Here is a 16,590-nt window from a genome sequence, read left to right on the forward strand (position 1 = left end):
TCCATCAGAATCTGTTGACTACATCGGCATATAGAAAGAGGATTGTTTCTGCTTCTGTGCTGTGGCAAGAAAGGAGAGGTTTCCTTTTCATTGTAAGTATGGGTCTAGCACGTTTCTATTTACTGCAACCCCTCTGCCAGGCTTCTTCCAAGGAAGATCCTATGAAAAGGGTTTCCAGATCTTGGGAGCCTAGGGCAGACAAAGGAGAAAAAAGGGGATGTGGAGATGTCAGCAAGAGAGAAAAAGGGAAAAACAGGAGGAGGAAGGGGTGGAAGAAGAATGGGGAAACATGAGAAGAAAATAAGACGGATATAAGGGTTGTAGGCGTTGAAAAATACTGAAAAAAATTGCCAGTAGATATTTAGCCACCATTTATGAGAGGTGACATAAAGATTCTTGTTGAGATGAAAAAAACAAAACAAAACAAAACATAGGGGCACCTGGGTGGCTCAGTGGGTTAAGCGTCCAACTTCGGTTCAGGTCATGATCTTGCAGTTCATGAGTTCAAGCCCCGCGTGGGGCTCTGTGCTGACAGCTCAGGGTGTAGAGCCTGCTTCGGATTCTGTGTCTCCCTCTCTGTCTGCCCCTGCCCGCTTTCTCTCTCTCTCAAAAATAAATAAACATTAAAAAAGAAACATAGGGTCTCGTTAAGAGACAGGAATCAAGCACTGAAAAAGTTATATTAAACTGTGCAGTGAAGAATAAAGGGGGAATAATACCAGAGATAACACAGGACTTTTAGAGAGACTGATCAACAAAGGAGAGTTATAAGGCAATAGACAGCATAGACTCCATTTTTATGTGGGGGAAATGGTATCAATCCTGTTGCAATGGATCCCTTATTCTTACTCGGCCTTATCAGTTCAACTCCAATTATGCATATAGGTGGCTACTGAAGAAGTAACATTTAACCCATTCTGTATCTGGGAGTCTTTCAGGCAGTTATTTAAATATTTTATAGTTATTTCCTCTAGCACGTATGATCCAGTATGTTGTCTGCGAATATTTGCTTTGAGGAAAAGAATTAATTTTCAAAATTTACGTGAAGATGCCCTTTAAGAGTCTCATCCCCACTCCTAACGCCACGATGCACCTCTAGAAGTTTCTTCTTAGAGGTGAGGTCTCGATAACTAATAAACATTAGTTTATGAGAATAAAGAATGGGAATTCAATCCAGTCAAAGTGGTGAAGGTTTGGTATCTTGTTATCTTTTCTGAGAAACACGGTTAATTTGATGTTTGAACTTTGGCAATACGAGTCCCTTCAGTGGCATAAAAGAAGCCGGTCTTTAAAAGATGCAGACAGATGCTGAGAGAGTTTTTTACAGTGGGGCTGAGTTTCCTGTTCTGCTGCATATAATTAGGCATGCAGTTAGAGCTTCACTCACTTTACTAGCCCAGGGGGAGGGAGGTGGGGCAGGGGCCCCAGACTTCAGCTTACTTAAAGGAAACACACTGTCTCTTTCTTTAACATCTAAGTGTGTCTCCATTTCTGTAAAGATAGAAGACTTTGTGTGTTCATTTTACAAAGTCTGCACAAAACTAAGCTTGTGGTAAGGAACACATCAGTTCTATTTATTTCAAGCAAGCATAATTTATCCATTTCATAAAGAACTTGGATGGTAAAGATGGTGAACATGCCTGATTTAAGGATCACCATCTTTGGTGTCCTAACAACATCATTAGACACAGAATGCGTTGCCTTGGCAGTCTGGCTAGTCTCTGTTTCCTTGATTTTCTGATTTTGCCTTTTTTTTTTTTTAATTCTTTTCTCTTCTGGGCTTAGTACTGTGGTATCTGCAATGCTTGCGTTGGGCGCCTGGGTGGCTCAGTTGGCTAAACATCTGACTTGATTTTGGCTCAGGACATCATCTCGTGGTGTGTGAGATTGAGCCCCACGTCGAACTCTGTGCTGACAGTGCAGGACGTACTTGGGATTCTCTCTCTCCCTCTCTCTCCAAAATAAATAAATAAAAACTTAAAAAAAATCTATAAACATTCAAAAAAAAATCAATAAATGAAATGCTTGCATCGATAAACAACTGAAATGCCAATTTTCTAGGTCAAGGTAGCGTCTCTTTCTTTCAAACTCTTGGTTTTCTCTGCTATGTTTCTTTGAGAACTCGGTGTCTGGCTCACAAAATCGCTATACAATGCTCAGCCCCCTTCAACTTTTAAGTTAAAAGACCCAGTCTGTCTAAGAACAAAGCTAGGGTGCCTCAGGGGGACAGAGAGAGCACTCTCTGGGTCCCCATTGCTTTGCAAGCCCCATTCTAGAACTAAGTCCAAAAGGTTGGCTGTGTCACTCTACTGTCATCTCTTCAGCAGCAGGCAGAAAACATGGGAATCTAGGTTTCCCACGTGCTGGCCATAGATTCTCTATTAGAATTTCAACACCAGGACGCAGCAGGGAAATGTGAAGAAGGAGAAAGAGTACTTGAGTCCAAGGGGCCCAAATCAAAATAGGGCATCTCATTCGAGGAAAAGACAAGGTGAGCAAGGCGGAACCACACAGGGCACTGGGCTCTAACCAGGGGAACTCATAAGACCCAAACAAGGACAGAGCAAACTGGTTGAAATGCCTAGATGGAAAGGAACTTACCTACTGGCCTTGCTCTTTTCCAGATTTCTCGAGGAGGCAAGGTTTCTTGCCCACGACCAGAGTTGTCCAGAAGTGGAACCCATACCCACAATTCATGATTCCTATGTGTTAGTCCAGTGGGTAATGCACTAAAGAGAGGACATGGGCAGGACAGGTAGCACAGTGCCGTGGTGATAATGAGCACACCTGTGCCGGAGCCAATTCTGCTAGTGACACGTAGTGACTTCAGACGTAGGACCTAAGCTTTCCAAAGTTTTAATTTTGAAGCTATAAAAGGGTAACGGTAATATCTCCACGTAAGTGTGGCTAGTACATAAAAGGCATTTGAATATTAGGCCCTTTTTCTATACCTTCCTTCATCTTGTCAAGCTTAAGTTTGTCACACGATCCACATTGGCAAGATTGCCTCTCAACTCAAGTCTCTAGGCCTCTGGTGCCCACCAGGATACAGAATGGTCCACAGTTGACCGCAGAAACACTGCTAGTAACTGTGAATAGCATACAGTACTCCCTCCTACTGGTAAGAACACATTTGACTTCCCAACTCAAATTTGACAGGCCTCTTATGGGCCATGCCAACACTTTGAAAATAAAACTCTTGAAGTTTCAACAGAAATATATTCTTACATGATAGGACGAAACCATCTGGAACTTACTGCTTACATGCATTCAAAGAGCTGTATCAACAATAGGGTTGTTATAAACTCAGGCTCCACACTGTCTCCTAAAGGGATTAGACAGGTCCCATAATGTGTTATAGACAGAAAAAGTGACCCAAGCAGGGGCTGAATCCTTAGCTGTCATTAGTATTTTCTCATGTCAACGCTGGGATTTGAGAAGACAGAAGGAATTGACTTACTTTATATACTTGTCTGATCCTTTAGTACTTAATGAAAACTAGAATGTTTTATTTCACCCCTATGGGAAAATAGCTAAACCCGGCAGTTTGTTCCTGAAATAAAATATCAGCAATCAAAATACTCTCAAGGTTCCTAAGAGACCAGAACATCATAGGCTGATTAGAAAGTAGGTGCCTCGAGCTTATAGGTGCTGTTAACATTGTTTTATTTCCTTTATACAAAAAGTAGAAATGACAGAAAAAACGCTCTTGACAGAAAACAGTACCACTGACCTGGTCTCACTGAGGAGCTGAGCCAAACTGCCCATTTTACTGGAAAAAGAATGTTCAATCAACATTAGCAAACACCCATGCAATGGATGAAATAAAAGATGGTACCGGTGGCTTGGTGGACGTTGTGTGGGCAGGTTGAACCAATCCACGCTCAAAACAACATAACGTTTGCCCGATCATGCTTTTAAACAGCATCTCTTTAGAAACAAGTTATATATACAAATATCACCCCAAAATGTGTATTATAGAGTCTACTACTATAAATTTAAGGCATCCTGATATTGTTCTTCTGCTGGTGAGGCATTGTTCTCATGATTCTATTTCCATAGTGGATAGTCCAGAAACTTCCAAACGGTGTCCCAAGGGCAGCAATGAGAGATAATAAAAAAGTGATTTACAAGAAGAGTTCATTTGACTCTGGCTCAGCAATGTGCTTTATGCTGTAGGATTTCTTCATTTTTCTGTTGATGTCATTATGCCTAAGCAGAAGAGAAACCATAAAGGCCAGAATTAGATAAAATTGTGGTCAAGTTACAAGACAACACCACTAAACAGCTCACCAAAAATGGAAATTATCCTCATACAAACCACACTGAAGAACACTTCATTCCAGTAGGCAAATTATTTTCTTTTCATATAAACCACTCTTTAAACAATAAAAGCTATAGTCATGTAATAACGCATATTTATTGAACACTTTTAATTCAGTTCTGGAAGTAATTTCTCAAGCATGCTGACTGGAATCCAGGCACAGTTCTAGTCCAGTGAATTTTTATCAGAGTCAAATAAGATAATAAGCATAGTAATACTGGTCGAGTGGAAACAAGAGCTGTTTCTAGCTGATTGACATGGATTCCCTGGTGATATCTTGAATCTCCAAAAAGCTTGAACCTTAATCATATAAAGAAGATGCTAAGGGGATGTGACTACTGAGTAGCAGCATGTTGGAAGACCCTAAGTAGGTAAGTCTAGGGGAAAAAGAAGAAACTAGGGAGCAGCAATGCTGTTTTCCCATCAATAACTGATACTTAGTGAGCCTATGGGAAGAAGGACAAGTCAAGCCCGGGAACAGTTCTGTTTCCTAAGTGAATTTCCCTCTAGGTAGATGCATTCATTTTCATGAGATATTACTCACACTCTAGGTACAAGAATCTTCCAGAGAAGAGTTCTCTCCTGAAGGTGGGTAGCCTACATATTAATAAATTCCCTCTTGTTGGTACATCAGACAAAAACAGTGTTTCTGGGAATGCTACTTCCTAACATGAGGACATATGTGGATGAGAACCCGAGGTGGAGTTTTACGGCCTCAGAAATGTGCTCGCTTACAAAGACCATGTAGTCTACTCTCAGGGTTCTAGGAAATATTTGATCCTCATCACCATCTGAAAGTTCTAATTCTTACGTTATTTATTTGTCTGAATATAACTTTTTTTAAAGAAAGATTTTGTTTCTAAGTAAACTCTATACCCAACAGGGGGCTTGAACTTAAAACCCTGAGATCAAGGGTCACCTGCTCTACCGACTTAGCCAGCCAGGTGCCCCTAAACAGAACTTTGGAGCATTTCCAAAGACAAGAAAGGGAAGAAATGGAAAAAAAAACCTGGCTGATTAAAAGATGTCCGAGGGACTTCCAATTAAACACGGTGGATTAAATACACTCATTTGTCACCCCTTTCTTACAAAATAATGCTGAAAGGAAAGTAAAGAAATAAAAAGAAGGTACAAATCTCAACGAATGAGGGACGTGAGCGAGGAGATGATAACAGACAAAATACCAACACTTTCAGAAACAGGAAGGTTGATGGACCTGTGGAATTGATTTAGTAGAGGAGAAGACGCAGAAATCTAAACTTTCAGTCAGGGAACCCAACAAATTGATTGGTGACAGTGGGTACTGAGTGGGTGCTGAGAGTGGGAGGTTGATTTGAAAAATTTGTGGAAGTAATAGTTCATATCCCAGATTACCTCTCCAACCCAATGCGGCCAGATGACTGTCCCTTTCCCAATGTGAAGGAAGACTGGAGGTTACAATTTGCAAGGCATGAACCAGAGAGACTCTGAATTCAGCTGAAGGGGGTGGAAATCATGAGATTAAATGAACATTTCCCTAAGTGAGAAAGTGAGAATAGAATTCTCAACCCGTCTCCTATTGGTCTGACTCATGGATTCTTGGCACTCAGGTTACTGACTCTACCAGGAGACTGTAGTTGCCTTAGCTTGATAAATCAACTGGCCAAGAGAAAAGACCTACAAATACTGCCACTTCAGGATTTTCACAAAAAAAGAGCCTAGTCCTTGTCAGTGTGTATATGAAGCAACATCTACCAGTCAGAGAACCTCGCCCATAAAATCAGAGCTTCTATTCAGCTTTACTGTTTTGTTCTTTAATATAAATGAGTTAGGAATCATCAGACATTTGAGTAAAGTGCTACTATGGAAGACAGGGACCAAAATAAACAGAGAAATGGAAGTCAAAGTTAACAGAGATAACATAGGGAGACAATGAGAACTTTAAACATTTTTAACAAGAAAAGAAAAACCGAGAAAATGTTTGCAATTCATGTTACAATGGGTTAGTCTTTCTAATACGTAAAATATAAAGAGCTGCTATAACTCAAAAGGAGATGACCAGAATGTCAATAAAATGAAGGGTTAAAAATAGTACATTCATACAATGAAATAATATGTGGCTATATAAAAGAATAAAGAAACTCTTTATACATGAATACATAAAGAACTTTAATGTGTCAGGTGAGAAAAAGCAAGAGACAAAACTGTGTTTATCGCTTGCCACCTTTTTTTACAAAAAGGAAGAAAAGACAAAAATATACATTTATATTTGATTGTACAATTTAAGTAAGTCTTGCATGTATAATGCTATAAAAAGGAAACAAAGAGAAAACCAATAAGGTACTATTAGAAATTAACACTATTACAGCAAAAAATAAAAAAAAATTAGAAAGATTGGAAGGTACAGGTCAATAAATACCTTAGAAAGAACCAGAAAAAGCAAAAGTATGGGTAAAGATAAAAAGGATGGATAAAGATAAAGTATGGATAAAGATAAAGACCTGAGGGTTGACTCAGTGTGTCCAGCATTACAATAATAAGATTTCTAGAAAGAGTGAACAGAGAAATTACAATGTAGAAAACATTCAAAGACAGCATATAAAAACATTTCCCAGAATTGAAGCATATAGGTTTCAAGACTGAAAAAGCCTTCCAAGTGCCACAGGTCAGGAATGAAAATAGAATCATGACAAAGTAACAAGAAATCATAACACTGGGATATAAAGAGGAAATCGTAATAACTTCCAAGGGATTAGCAATTAGAAATGGAGCTTCTCAACACACATTAGAAAAAAGAAGAAAAGGAACCAATGTGTTCAAGATTGTGTGGGAAAATAATTTCCTATCTAGAATTCTATACCCAGCCAAACACACCTAATCCAGTATGAGAGCAAATTGAAGATATTATCAGACAGGCAGAGTCTCAACAAATTTAGCATCCACCTCCCCAGGAAGAAGGAGATCTGTTTACCAAAACAAGAGCATACACCAAAAATGAGAAAGGACAGATTCAGGAAATAGGGCTCTAGACAGGAGAGAAGAAAAGACATTCCCAGAATGATGTATATGGGAAACTCCGGGAAGGCAGCTGTATGGCACTGCCAGATAGCAGCAGCCCAGAGTAGGGCAGGAGGAAAGAGGTTGTCTCTATGAACAGACAAACTGAGAGACGCCTGATTTGTCTGAATGCACTGAAAGAAGATTTCTGTCTTCCGAAAAATGTTAAGAAATGAATTGGAAACTAAGAAGTCCAAATTATTTTCTCCTCAGAAAATGTAATGTTATAATTAGAAAGGGAATACGATATAGCATACTGCATGCATTCACTGTGAATTGTATTTAGATAGCCACAGTAATAATAAACACCAAATACTGATTTAATCTCAAAGATATATTTAATCCCAACTATATCAATGGTGGCAAGAGGATGTAGGTAGGGGTGTGTGTGTGTGTGTGTGTGTGTGTGTGTGTGTGTGTGTGTGTTGGGTGGGGGGCAGTGTTGGGTGCTGAAATAGAGACAGACAAGTTTGGTTCATCATGGAGAATACTGAGTTTTGGAATCCTGGCTCCACAATTTATTATCCTTATTGTATAAACTTGGACAAGATACATAATCTCTCTGTGCCTTGGTTTCCAATCTGCAAAATCTGATAATACTAGTATCTACCATATTGTGTTGTTGTGAAGGTTACAACAGTCGTATAATGCTTTGTAACTGTTAGCTGTCATTTTTACCTTCTATAGTAGAATGCCAATATGTAACAGAGAGAATATCTAAAATTGAAAACCTGTAGGAGCATGTGATTTAGCCGTACAGGATACGAGAGAATACATCTGAAGGAAAGCCAAATGACTGATTCAGGAAAGTGGGAACAGGACACAGTAGGTTGGGCAGAGGACAGCTAGTTTTTGTTATAATGCTAATAGGACTACTGTATGTACCTAGAGCAGTTCAACAAAAAATTAAATGAAAAATAAATAAAAGTGAAAAAGAAGGCTTAGGTTACAGTCTAAAGATAATATCATCATTTAGACATTAACAAAGTGTTTCTGCTTTAATATGAGGGGTGCGGTGGTCATAAAATACTAAAAAAGAACACTTTCCATGGGACAAAACCCAGCATGAACAGGGCTGACTCTAGAGCAAGTAAAATGTTAATCTGAGGCATTTATTTGAATAATATCAGGATAATTCAAGCCTCTCTGCATCCTTCAATTACCTAGTCCTGAATTACCAGTATTCAAAAGAACAAAAGTGTTTGGGTAATTCTGGCATGAATTATTCAGATAATTTGCTGTTCCTTGATTTCATTTTTGGATATGACATTGCATTCTCAGTGACCAAAATTGGAAAGAAGAAAGGCTTAAATTTAAGTAACAGTTTTTCAAGTAATCTAACTTGCTGATTCATCCAGGCCTGGATTCCATATTTCCATAGCCCATGGTGACCAGACAGCAATTTACTTAGAGGATTAGTCAAAAAAGGCCCACGGGCATGCATTACATTTTCACTGATCACCAAAACAGGGAGACTTTGTAACTTTTTGTGATCTCCTTCAGAACTTTACTGAGAGCAAATCTAGAAATCCCACCCACTAAAAGATGGGATTCTGGTTCAAAGAATGAAAACCTGCCCTTAAAACACCCACACTAAAACTCACTGTAGGTAGGTGGGTTGTAATCAAAAGGCCTAGGTTTTTATTTATTTATTTATTTTTTAACGTTTATTTATTTTTGAGACAGAGAGAGACACAGCATGAACGGGGGAGGGGCAGAGAGAGAGGGAGACACAGAATCGGAAGCCGGCTCCAGGCTCTGAGCCATCAGCCCAGAGCCCGATGCGGGGCTCGAACTCACGGACCGTGAGATTGTGACCTGAGCTGAAGTCGGACGCTTAACCGACTGAGCCACCCAGGCACCCCAAGGCCTAGGTTTTTACAGAAGACACCATTCTTTCTGTGGGGTGATGGGCTCAGTCCTTATTATTTCTCTTTTTCCCTTTAGCTTTCTCCACTCTCCCTCTCGCCAAATGTTTAGGAGGTTGCTAGCGTGTGCGAGGCACTGAGCGAGACACTGGGGGTAAAGATGGCAATATGGGGAGGCTGTCAAGCACCGTATACGTTTTACGGAGTTTACTGGTGTTTTAACTGTGTCCTCTGTTAATTGTCTCTGGACCCTGATCCAGAGATCCTTTTATGAAGGCAGCATTGCCTTGTGCTGGCACAGCAAAATGAGCGGCTGTTTGCTAAAGACGTTGCAGTGAGTGCACTGGCAAACCAAGGCTGTGGCATTCGGTAATGTATCTGCACTGTTCTCAGTGTGGGAAGGAAAATCCCAAAGGACTGTGGTTGGAGCAGGGAAGCTTGGTGAAGGTACTGGAAGTTGTCTGGTAAAGTCTGTACTTTTAAGCCTCAAACAGATTGCTGCTTCTCTGAAACTCCAGCCTTACTAAGAGTTGATAAACAGGCACTGCTCTTTTTTTGTTGTTGTTTATACATTTATTTTTGAGAGAGAGAGAGAGATAATAGGGGAAAGGCAGAGAGAGAGCAAGGGAGAGAATCCCAAGCAGGCTCCGTGCTGCCAGTGTAGAGCGCTATGCAGGGCTCGATCTCAGGAACATGAGATCTTGACCTGAGCTGAGATTACGACTTGGAAGCTTAATCGACTGAGCCACTGAGGCTCCCCCAGGCATTTCTCTTTTAATGTCTGGAGACACCCCGTGGTGGCCGAGGTGGTGCAAATATGACACTAACAGAACATTACACAGTTCAAACCTGGACCCTGGAGGGAGGTGAGGAAAGGAGGGTCACCTGCTGAAAAAATGTATTTCAGGTGGGGTGATTTTGGGTTTGAAGGCAGGTGTTCCGTCTGTACCCCTCCTACTTATAGTTCACGGCTGTTCCACACGCTCATTTCCTGCCTTCCAAGGGCAGGGGGATTGAACATGGGATCTTAGTTGCAATAGCTTTTTCTAGGTCTCATCAGGGCTTTGAGACTAAACTAGGTTTCACTGTCTTCCTGTGGTGGAATGTGCCTTTTCCTTTCCCAGGGGGTATATGGGGCATATGAAAAGAAACTTTGGGGCGCCCGGGTGGCTCAGTCGGTTAAGCGTCTGACTCTTGGTTTCGACTCGGGTCATGATCTCACCGTCGTGGGATCGAGCCCCCTGCTGGGCTCTGTGCTGACAGTGTGGAACCTGCTTGGGATTCTCTCTCTCCTCTCTCTCTCCCCATCCTCGATGTGCTCTCTCTCTCTCTCAAAAAAATTAACTTAAAAAAATTTAAAAAATTAAAAAAAACCCACCTCCATTTGTGAATCATGCTCTGGTCATCTTTGGGAACTCTTGCAGCTTTTATAAAAAGTTTGCTAAGTTGTGCTGAGACACTGGGAAGGTCAGATCATTTTAACTATTCCCCACACATGGGTATTTTTCTATACACACCCAACTGTGCTATGCAACAGCCAATGACAGTGCAGTACTGTGGCCTATACGAAGGAGAACCTTCCCTTAGAGAAATGTTCAAGATTGGGGGTCTTCTCTCTCCTCCAAGTCACAGGGACAAAGCTTCAGTATGAAATAAGGGTTTTCCCTCTGAAACTAGTAAGAACTCTACGGAAGCAAAGGTGATGGTGGGTGCAGGGTTAGTTGTGTAGGGAGCACAGAACCTGGGGATACATGAAGAGGAGTGAAGGGGAAGCTGACCAGGTGGGTTCTAGGGGTTTCTGGGGCTGAGGAAAGCACCTCAGGGGCCTGCTATCAATTCCTACTGATGGACTGGCTCTAGGTCCCAGAGTTAGTATATTAGGAATGAACACACACTGGAGTGCCTGGGTGGCTCAGTCGGTGGGGTGTCTGATCCCATGGTGGGTGGGTTCAAGCCCCGCATCAGGCTCTGTGCTGGAAGTGTGGAGCCTGCTTGGGATTTTCTCTCCCTCTCTCTCTCTCTCTGTGCCCCTCCTGCATGCTTTCTCTCTCTGTCTCTTTCTCTCTTTCTCCAAATAAACTTAAAAAAAGAAAAAGAACACACACTTCAGATCAGGGCTTAGAAGTGGAAAGTACAGTTTTTGAGCAATAATATTGCTAATGTCTCTAACTACTAAATCCCCTTTTAGTATTAGCACTTGAACCAACTTTTCTGAACTGTTACATTGATTAAGACTCTGTCTGCCCTGGGGAAGTCATTCTAGAACTCTGCAGTCAACATGTATCAGAGAGCATGGTAACGCAACAATGACTGAGTAATTACAGAAACATCCCTTCAAGAATCCTTAAAAAAGCATATGGGTTAAAAGTAAATACTTTACGCTAAAAAATTCAAGACAAGATTAGAATGTGGTTAATTTACTGTATTCAGAGAGACTACGGCAAGGGTGTATTTACTCAGCAGGATCAGGGATTCCTTTTTTGTGCTGACTGCATCTGTCTGTCATGGCTCTGGAAGGGCTCGTCAGTGGGGCTGAGGGTACGCTGTACTTGGGACAGCCTTACGCCGGGGCCTCACCTCTCCTTTTCCAATGGCTTCCCCATCTTTGTTCATTTTTCTGTTTAGCACGATACCCTGACACTAAGGACATACACGTGTGTGTGCGTGTGTGCACACGCGCTGGCGGGGGTGAGTTCCCTGAACTCTGACCTCCTTCTGGGCATGGCAGATGACCACTGCCACGCCTCACATCGTCTCAGGCCAAATACACCTCTCCCGCTGAAGCGGCTATCGAACAACGCTGACATCGATGCAAAATATCCGATACTAGCTCTTGGTTCTGGATGTGTAATTCCCGGGGTGGCTAATTCCTTGGCAGTAAAATGAACAGTAATGGTGTTCATTACTTAATGTTTTTTTAACAAGTCTGCTCTCGTGCTGGTGCTACGACTAGGGTTCCAGGCCACAATGTCACTGTGGTCACAGGGGGTGTGACTGATGGCGGCCAGGGGATAATGCTCTCTGCCTATTGGTAGCTGGAATCAAATCTCACTTCCTGTGTTACAGGTCTCACATGGACTTAAAGTCTGGGAAATGAATGTCTTATTGGCATTTTAAGACAAATAATTGCAAACATTCCCTTGGAGTTGTAATAACTCAAAACCAACTTGTCCTTTATAAGGAAAAGTAAAGATAAATCTGCTTGTTATAAACAAAGTCATCCTCTGCAGTTGAAAACACACTGGGAAAGCTGTCCAAAGTAATGGAGTTGAATCTACTTTTAAAGGACATTGAAAAGAAATTTAGATTTTTTGCTATCAAGCTGTGACCAATTTAGAAAAATAAATAGTAAATAGAACTACCATACAGAGGTGATATTCTTTAAAATGCATTTATTGCCCGTATTTTTCTCTTACCAGGAAAAACAGATGTTTCTTAGGAACTAAAATGTGGTTCCAACATCTGCCTGGAACTAGGTCTCACTGCCCCCACTCTTTCTCCGGGGACACAGCAATAGGGCCGTCCAGGGGCATAATGTTTGGAACCAACTCCAACCCAATGACCCCCAGTGGTTTCCAACGTTACATAATCCTGGGGAATCCCTGCTACCCGAGAGGAGTCATTTAGCCTTCAAGCAAACTCTTGGGCCAAGATTTGAAGGCGTCCCTGATGGATGAACACTTGGGTTTCTTTCCATATTGCGTCCTTCTGTGGGATGTTCTTTCTATGGTCCCCAAGGCAAAATGGAGCAAGCATTAGAGTCACTTAGGTGTTTTTCATGCTCACAATCTCATGCTATTTCATTTCTCTGAGGAAGCTTCATTCCAACTACAGCTATCCATACTTACTTTATCTAAGGAGTGAACTCCGGCCTTGTTCTCTCTGCCTCTGTAAGTATGAGTCAGTCACAGAAACCTCTCCTCTCCAGCCTGAGCAAACTGGTGAGTTTTCACTTTCTACGGAAGACATGCTAAATTGCAACCATGATCGAGGAGAGTTTAATTTATAAGGTAGGGAGGGGAAGGGGTCAGTAAGGGATGCTTACTTAATAAAATACACTGAATATTTTTATTTTGGGGTTTCTGCTGATCATTGCACTCAAGCTCTGTTAATATGTAAAGCCAGTGAATTTGAGGTTCAAGACTGAACCTTCCGAAGGACTCTTTCTTAAACGGAGTACAAAAGTGGTACCCTAGTGTCAGACAGCTGAGTAGCCCTAAAACCTCTTTTGTGCTCTGATTTTTTTCTTTCAATGTTTTTACTTATTTTGCATATGCAAGCGGGGGAGGGGTAGATAGAGAGGGAGAGAGAAGATCTGAAGCAGGCTCTGTGCTGACGGAGAGCCCGATGTGGGGCTTGAACTCACAGATTGTGAGATCATGACTGGAGCCAAAATCAAGAGTCAGACACATAACCAACTGAGCCACCCAGGCGTTTTTATAATTATAGTATAGAAGACTGCTCAGCTTTGCTCCTTTGCTTGTGAAAAGACAGGATGAAATATTTCTGGCAGGATGGTTCTACTGTGATACCAACTGTCTTGTTTCCGGGCACTGGAGGAACCTGTAAGAGAGGAGAGGTGTTCTCCTTCTCTCTCCCAAGAGTTTGCCAAGTCTTTGTGCTGCCTTTCCTGAGGGTATCGTTGGTGACTTCTGTTTAATGACAAAAGCAGAATTTTCCAGGCACCAGAAGACACACTGGACCTCATATGGGACTGAGAAGGGTATAGGAGTGGGGAAGATGGGTTGAGAGGAAAAGAAAAAAGCCAGTAAGCAATGGGTTCTCAGCACTGGCCACGATTCCCTGCTCCATTGTGGACAGAAGCAGCCCAGACTCAGGCAACATGCGAGTCTGACCCAAACTGAATGGTGGTGACCAGTTAATACCCAAGCTCTAAGGTGCTTCCTTCAATACACTGACTTAGTGAGACCCCTAGGGGCACTCCCTGAAATGATGGGGATTTACCTTTCTTCCAGCCTGATTACATTTGATTTAAAGGGGGGGAAAAAAGGAGAACGACCTTTCTTGCACCTTGGTATTCTGACCTGAAATTTACCCTCACAACAACAAACACACCCCTATTCGTGTGTGTTTATCATTATACGTACAAACAGGCATACATTCACCAAACATTGTGGAGGGTTTGGGAAGGGTGCTGGAGGAGGTGCCATTGTGTTCCTTTAATTTAAGTCATTAAATTAAATTAAGTTTGAGTGATTTACAAGCGATAGTCTCCCTTCTGATGAATTTGGGGGTTACTTCCGAGAGAAGCCAGTCACAGGGCACTGGTTACATGCACTCACCCTGGACCACTCTCCTTTTCCATTTCCTGCTTTGTCAGGAAGTGGTGTGCATTCCCTCGGGAGGAAATAAAGTCCTGATGCAGAAGGACTTGGCCCAGGGAAGTGCCTGAGCCGCCGGGGACCTTCGGACATGATCCCTTTAGGTGCACAGCCCATGCACTTTGGACCGTAAACATTTTGTTTGAGAAAGACCCCTGTGTCACTGGTGGGCTCACAGACTGGCTCACTGATGGGTGCGGCGGTTCCGAGTGTTAAGCTAGCGCAATCTCAGAATGGCAGGGCCCTGCTTCTCCCAAGCACGGTGATGACGCTTTCAGCCTGAGGATCAGCGATGAAACCAAACCTCACCTCTGCTTCGCAGTGCTGATTCTGATCAGAGATGGGCTCATTCCACCCGTGACAGGAAGTTTAATTTCTAGACTTACTTGGTACTTGACTCCATTAAAACAAAGCCTGAAAGCCAAAGTCAACTGGGAGACACAGCGCGTCTGTAAGCTGAGTAGATTCCTCTGCTCTCTGCGGCTGGATCAAAGCCCCTCCAATATGGCACTGGTTCCCTTCCTAAGGCCCATCTTATAAGACTGGCTGCTTCTATTTGTGGGGGGAAAGGTGGCATTTTCTTCTTCCTTTCGGCTCCTGCTAAGGGTGCTCTGGTACCGTAATTTACAAGGTCATGCAACTGAAAGCAAAGGCGTGGCCCTGCTGCACAAGGCACCCGCTAGCACCACGTACCGTGCACGGTTACGCAGAGGCTCTTCGGTCAGCGTGTTAGAGGAAAGGGTGACGCAGCTGCCGTACATCTCCTAGAGAGGTGCAATCAGACATCATCTGAAAACATGCAACGAGCTCAGCACATGCACGCGTCTCGATAAACAGGAAGCATGCAGGAGGCAGATTAGTGGACGCAAGCTTCATACATACTTCGAGGGGCACGGGGAGCTGGTGGGATCCTTCTCTTACTCCTGAGTGACACAACCCATTAAGTTACTCGGGAAAGTCTTATTTGAGCAAGGTAATTTTGGGCATACGAAGCCCAAAGGGGGTGGGCTTCGGGGCAGGGGTGTGACTTTTCTCGCGGAAATATACATGTGAGGAAGTCCTTTGCAACAAAGGCAACTGACGTTGGAAATCAACGTATAGTTAAAATCGGTGTTCAATTCATTAGATACTAACTGAAACTCGATTTTAGTATTGCAAAAGGAATCTGGACAGTTCTTCAACTGCACTGTAATGGAATTTTACCATATGGCAAATTATCAGTTATGCAGGCTGGGACTCTCTAGATCGCAGGATGGATATTCTAGGTCCTTCTACCCCTCAGCATTTCCCATTTTGGCTACTGTATCATTTTTTGGATGGCATGGCATGTGCAGAGCATACAGGACACATTGCCTACAGCCTACAAAGACATTCATATCTCCCATTCACCAGTTTTAAACCACAGATTATAGTCCCCGGTTTTCTAGTAAATGCAATTATAAGATATAGTTCCCGCCACACTCTGCCATCCCTTATGTACTGCCAAGTGCTTCAGACTGCTATGGCAGCCTGATCAACACTCAGGGGTGAGTATCATAAAACGCCAACGTGGAGGTCCCTGTGGTGTATTCATTTCAAAGGTCATTCCAAAGTGGAGTAGTTAAGTCTTTGGAAATAGAGTTTCTATTTATGCGCTCTTTAATCGGGCTTGAGGATAAACTATCCGGTCAGATGAGGAGAACAAACTCTTCCTGAGGCAGAATCTGTGCCAAGGAAGGGCCTGATTTCTCATCGATTGGTGGTCTCATCTTGCAGAAATGCCTTCCAGTTTAGGACTCCTAACACTCAAGGATGAAACTATTTTGGGAAACTGGGGGACCAGAATATAACCTCCTGTGATTTCTTTCATCTTTCTCTTTTAGCATATTTTCCAAGGAAGAGCAAAGCGTATATACTTTAATATGACATATCTCCTTAAAGAACACATGGACTTAGCTGTCCATGCGTCCCTTTGGAATTTTCTGGGGATTCCCTCAAGGTGGCAAAGGTCAGCAATCTGTAGTGTTAGGAACAGCACAGT

At 42.4% G+C, this 16,590-nt stretch overlaps 1 protein-coding gene and 1 long non-coding RNA gene across 8 annotated transcripts in view; both read right to left on the bottom strand.

The window, feature by feature from the left end:
• Positions 1 to 229, bottom strand: part of LOC147584520 (uncharacterized) — a 92,872-nt gene extending 92,643 nt beyond the window's left edge. Inside the window, exon 1 of the long non-coding RNA XR_015250633.1 lies at positions 1 to 229. This exon is cut by the window's left edge and continues 1,934 nt beyond it. This is a non-coding gene — a long non-coding RNA (uncharacterized LOC147584520).
• Positions 230 to 3,649: 3,420 nt separating this feature from the next.
• Positions 3,650 to 16,590, bottom strand: part of SNCAIP (synuclein alpha interacting protein) — a 164,857-nt gene continuing 151,916 nt past the window's right edge. For 5 of the 7 annotated variants that reach the window (XM_086705501.1, XM_086705506.1, XM_086705495.1 and 2 more), the window contains exons 11-12: positions 15,264 to 15,334; positions 3,650 to 4,212 (exon numbers count right to left, since the gene is read on the bottom strand). In XM_086705501.1, coding sequence (XP_086561627.1) covers positions 4,128 to 4,212; positions 15,264 to 15,334 — 156 coding nt within the window. In that variant the 3' untranslated portion in view covers positions 3,650 to 4,127. Of the gene's footprint in view, positions 4,213 to 15,263; positions 15,335 to 15,428; positions 15,494 to 16,590 lie in introns of those variants that run through there. The other 2 variants (XM_086705525.1, XM_086705535.1) reach the window with 2 other exon arrangements.

The sequence above is a fragment of the Puma concolor genome, chromosome A1 (genome assembly GCF_028749965.1).
Source record: "Puma concolor isolate L17-30 chromosome A1, mPumCon1.1.hap2, whole genome shotgun sequence".
In the NCBI taxonomy this organism is placed as follows: Eukaryota; Metazoa; Chordata; class Mammalia; order Carnivora; family Felidae; genus Puma; species Puma concolor.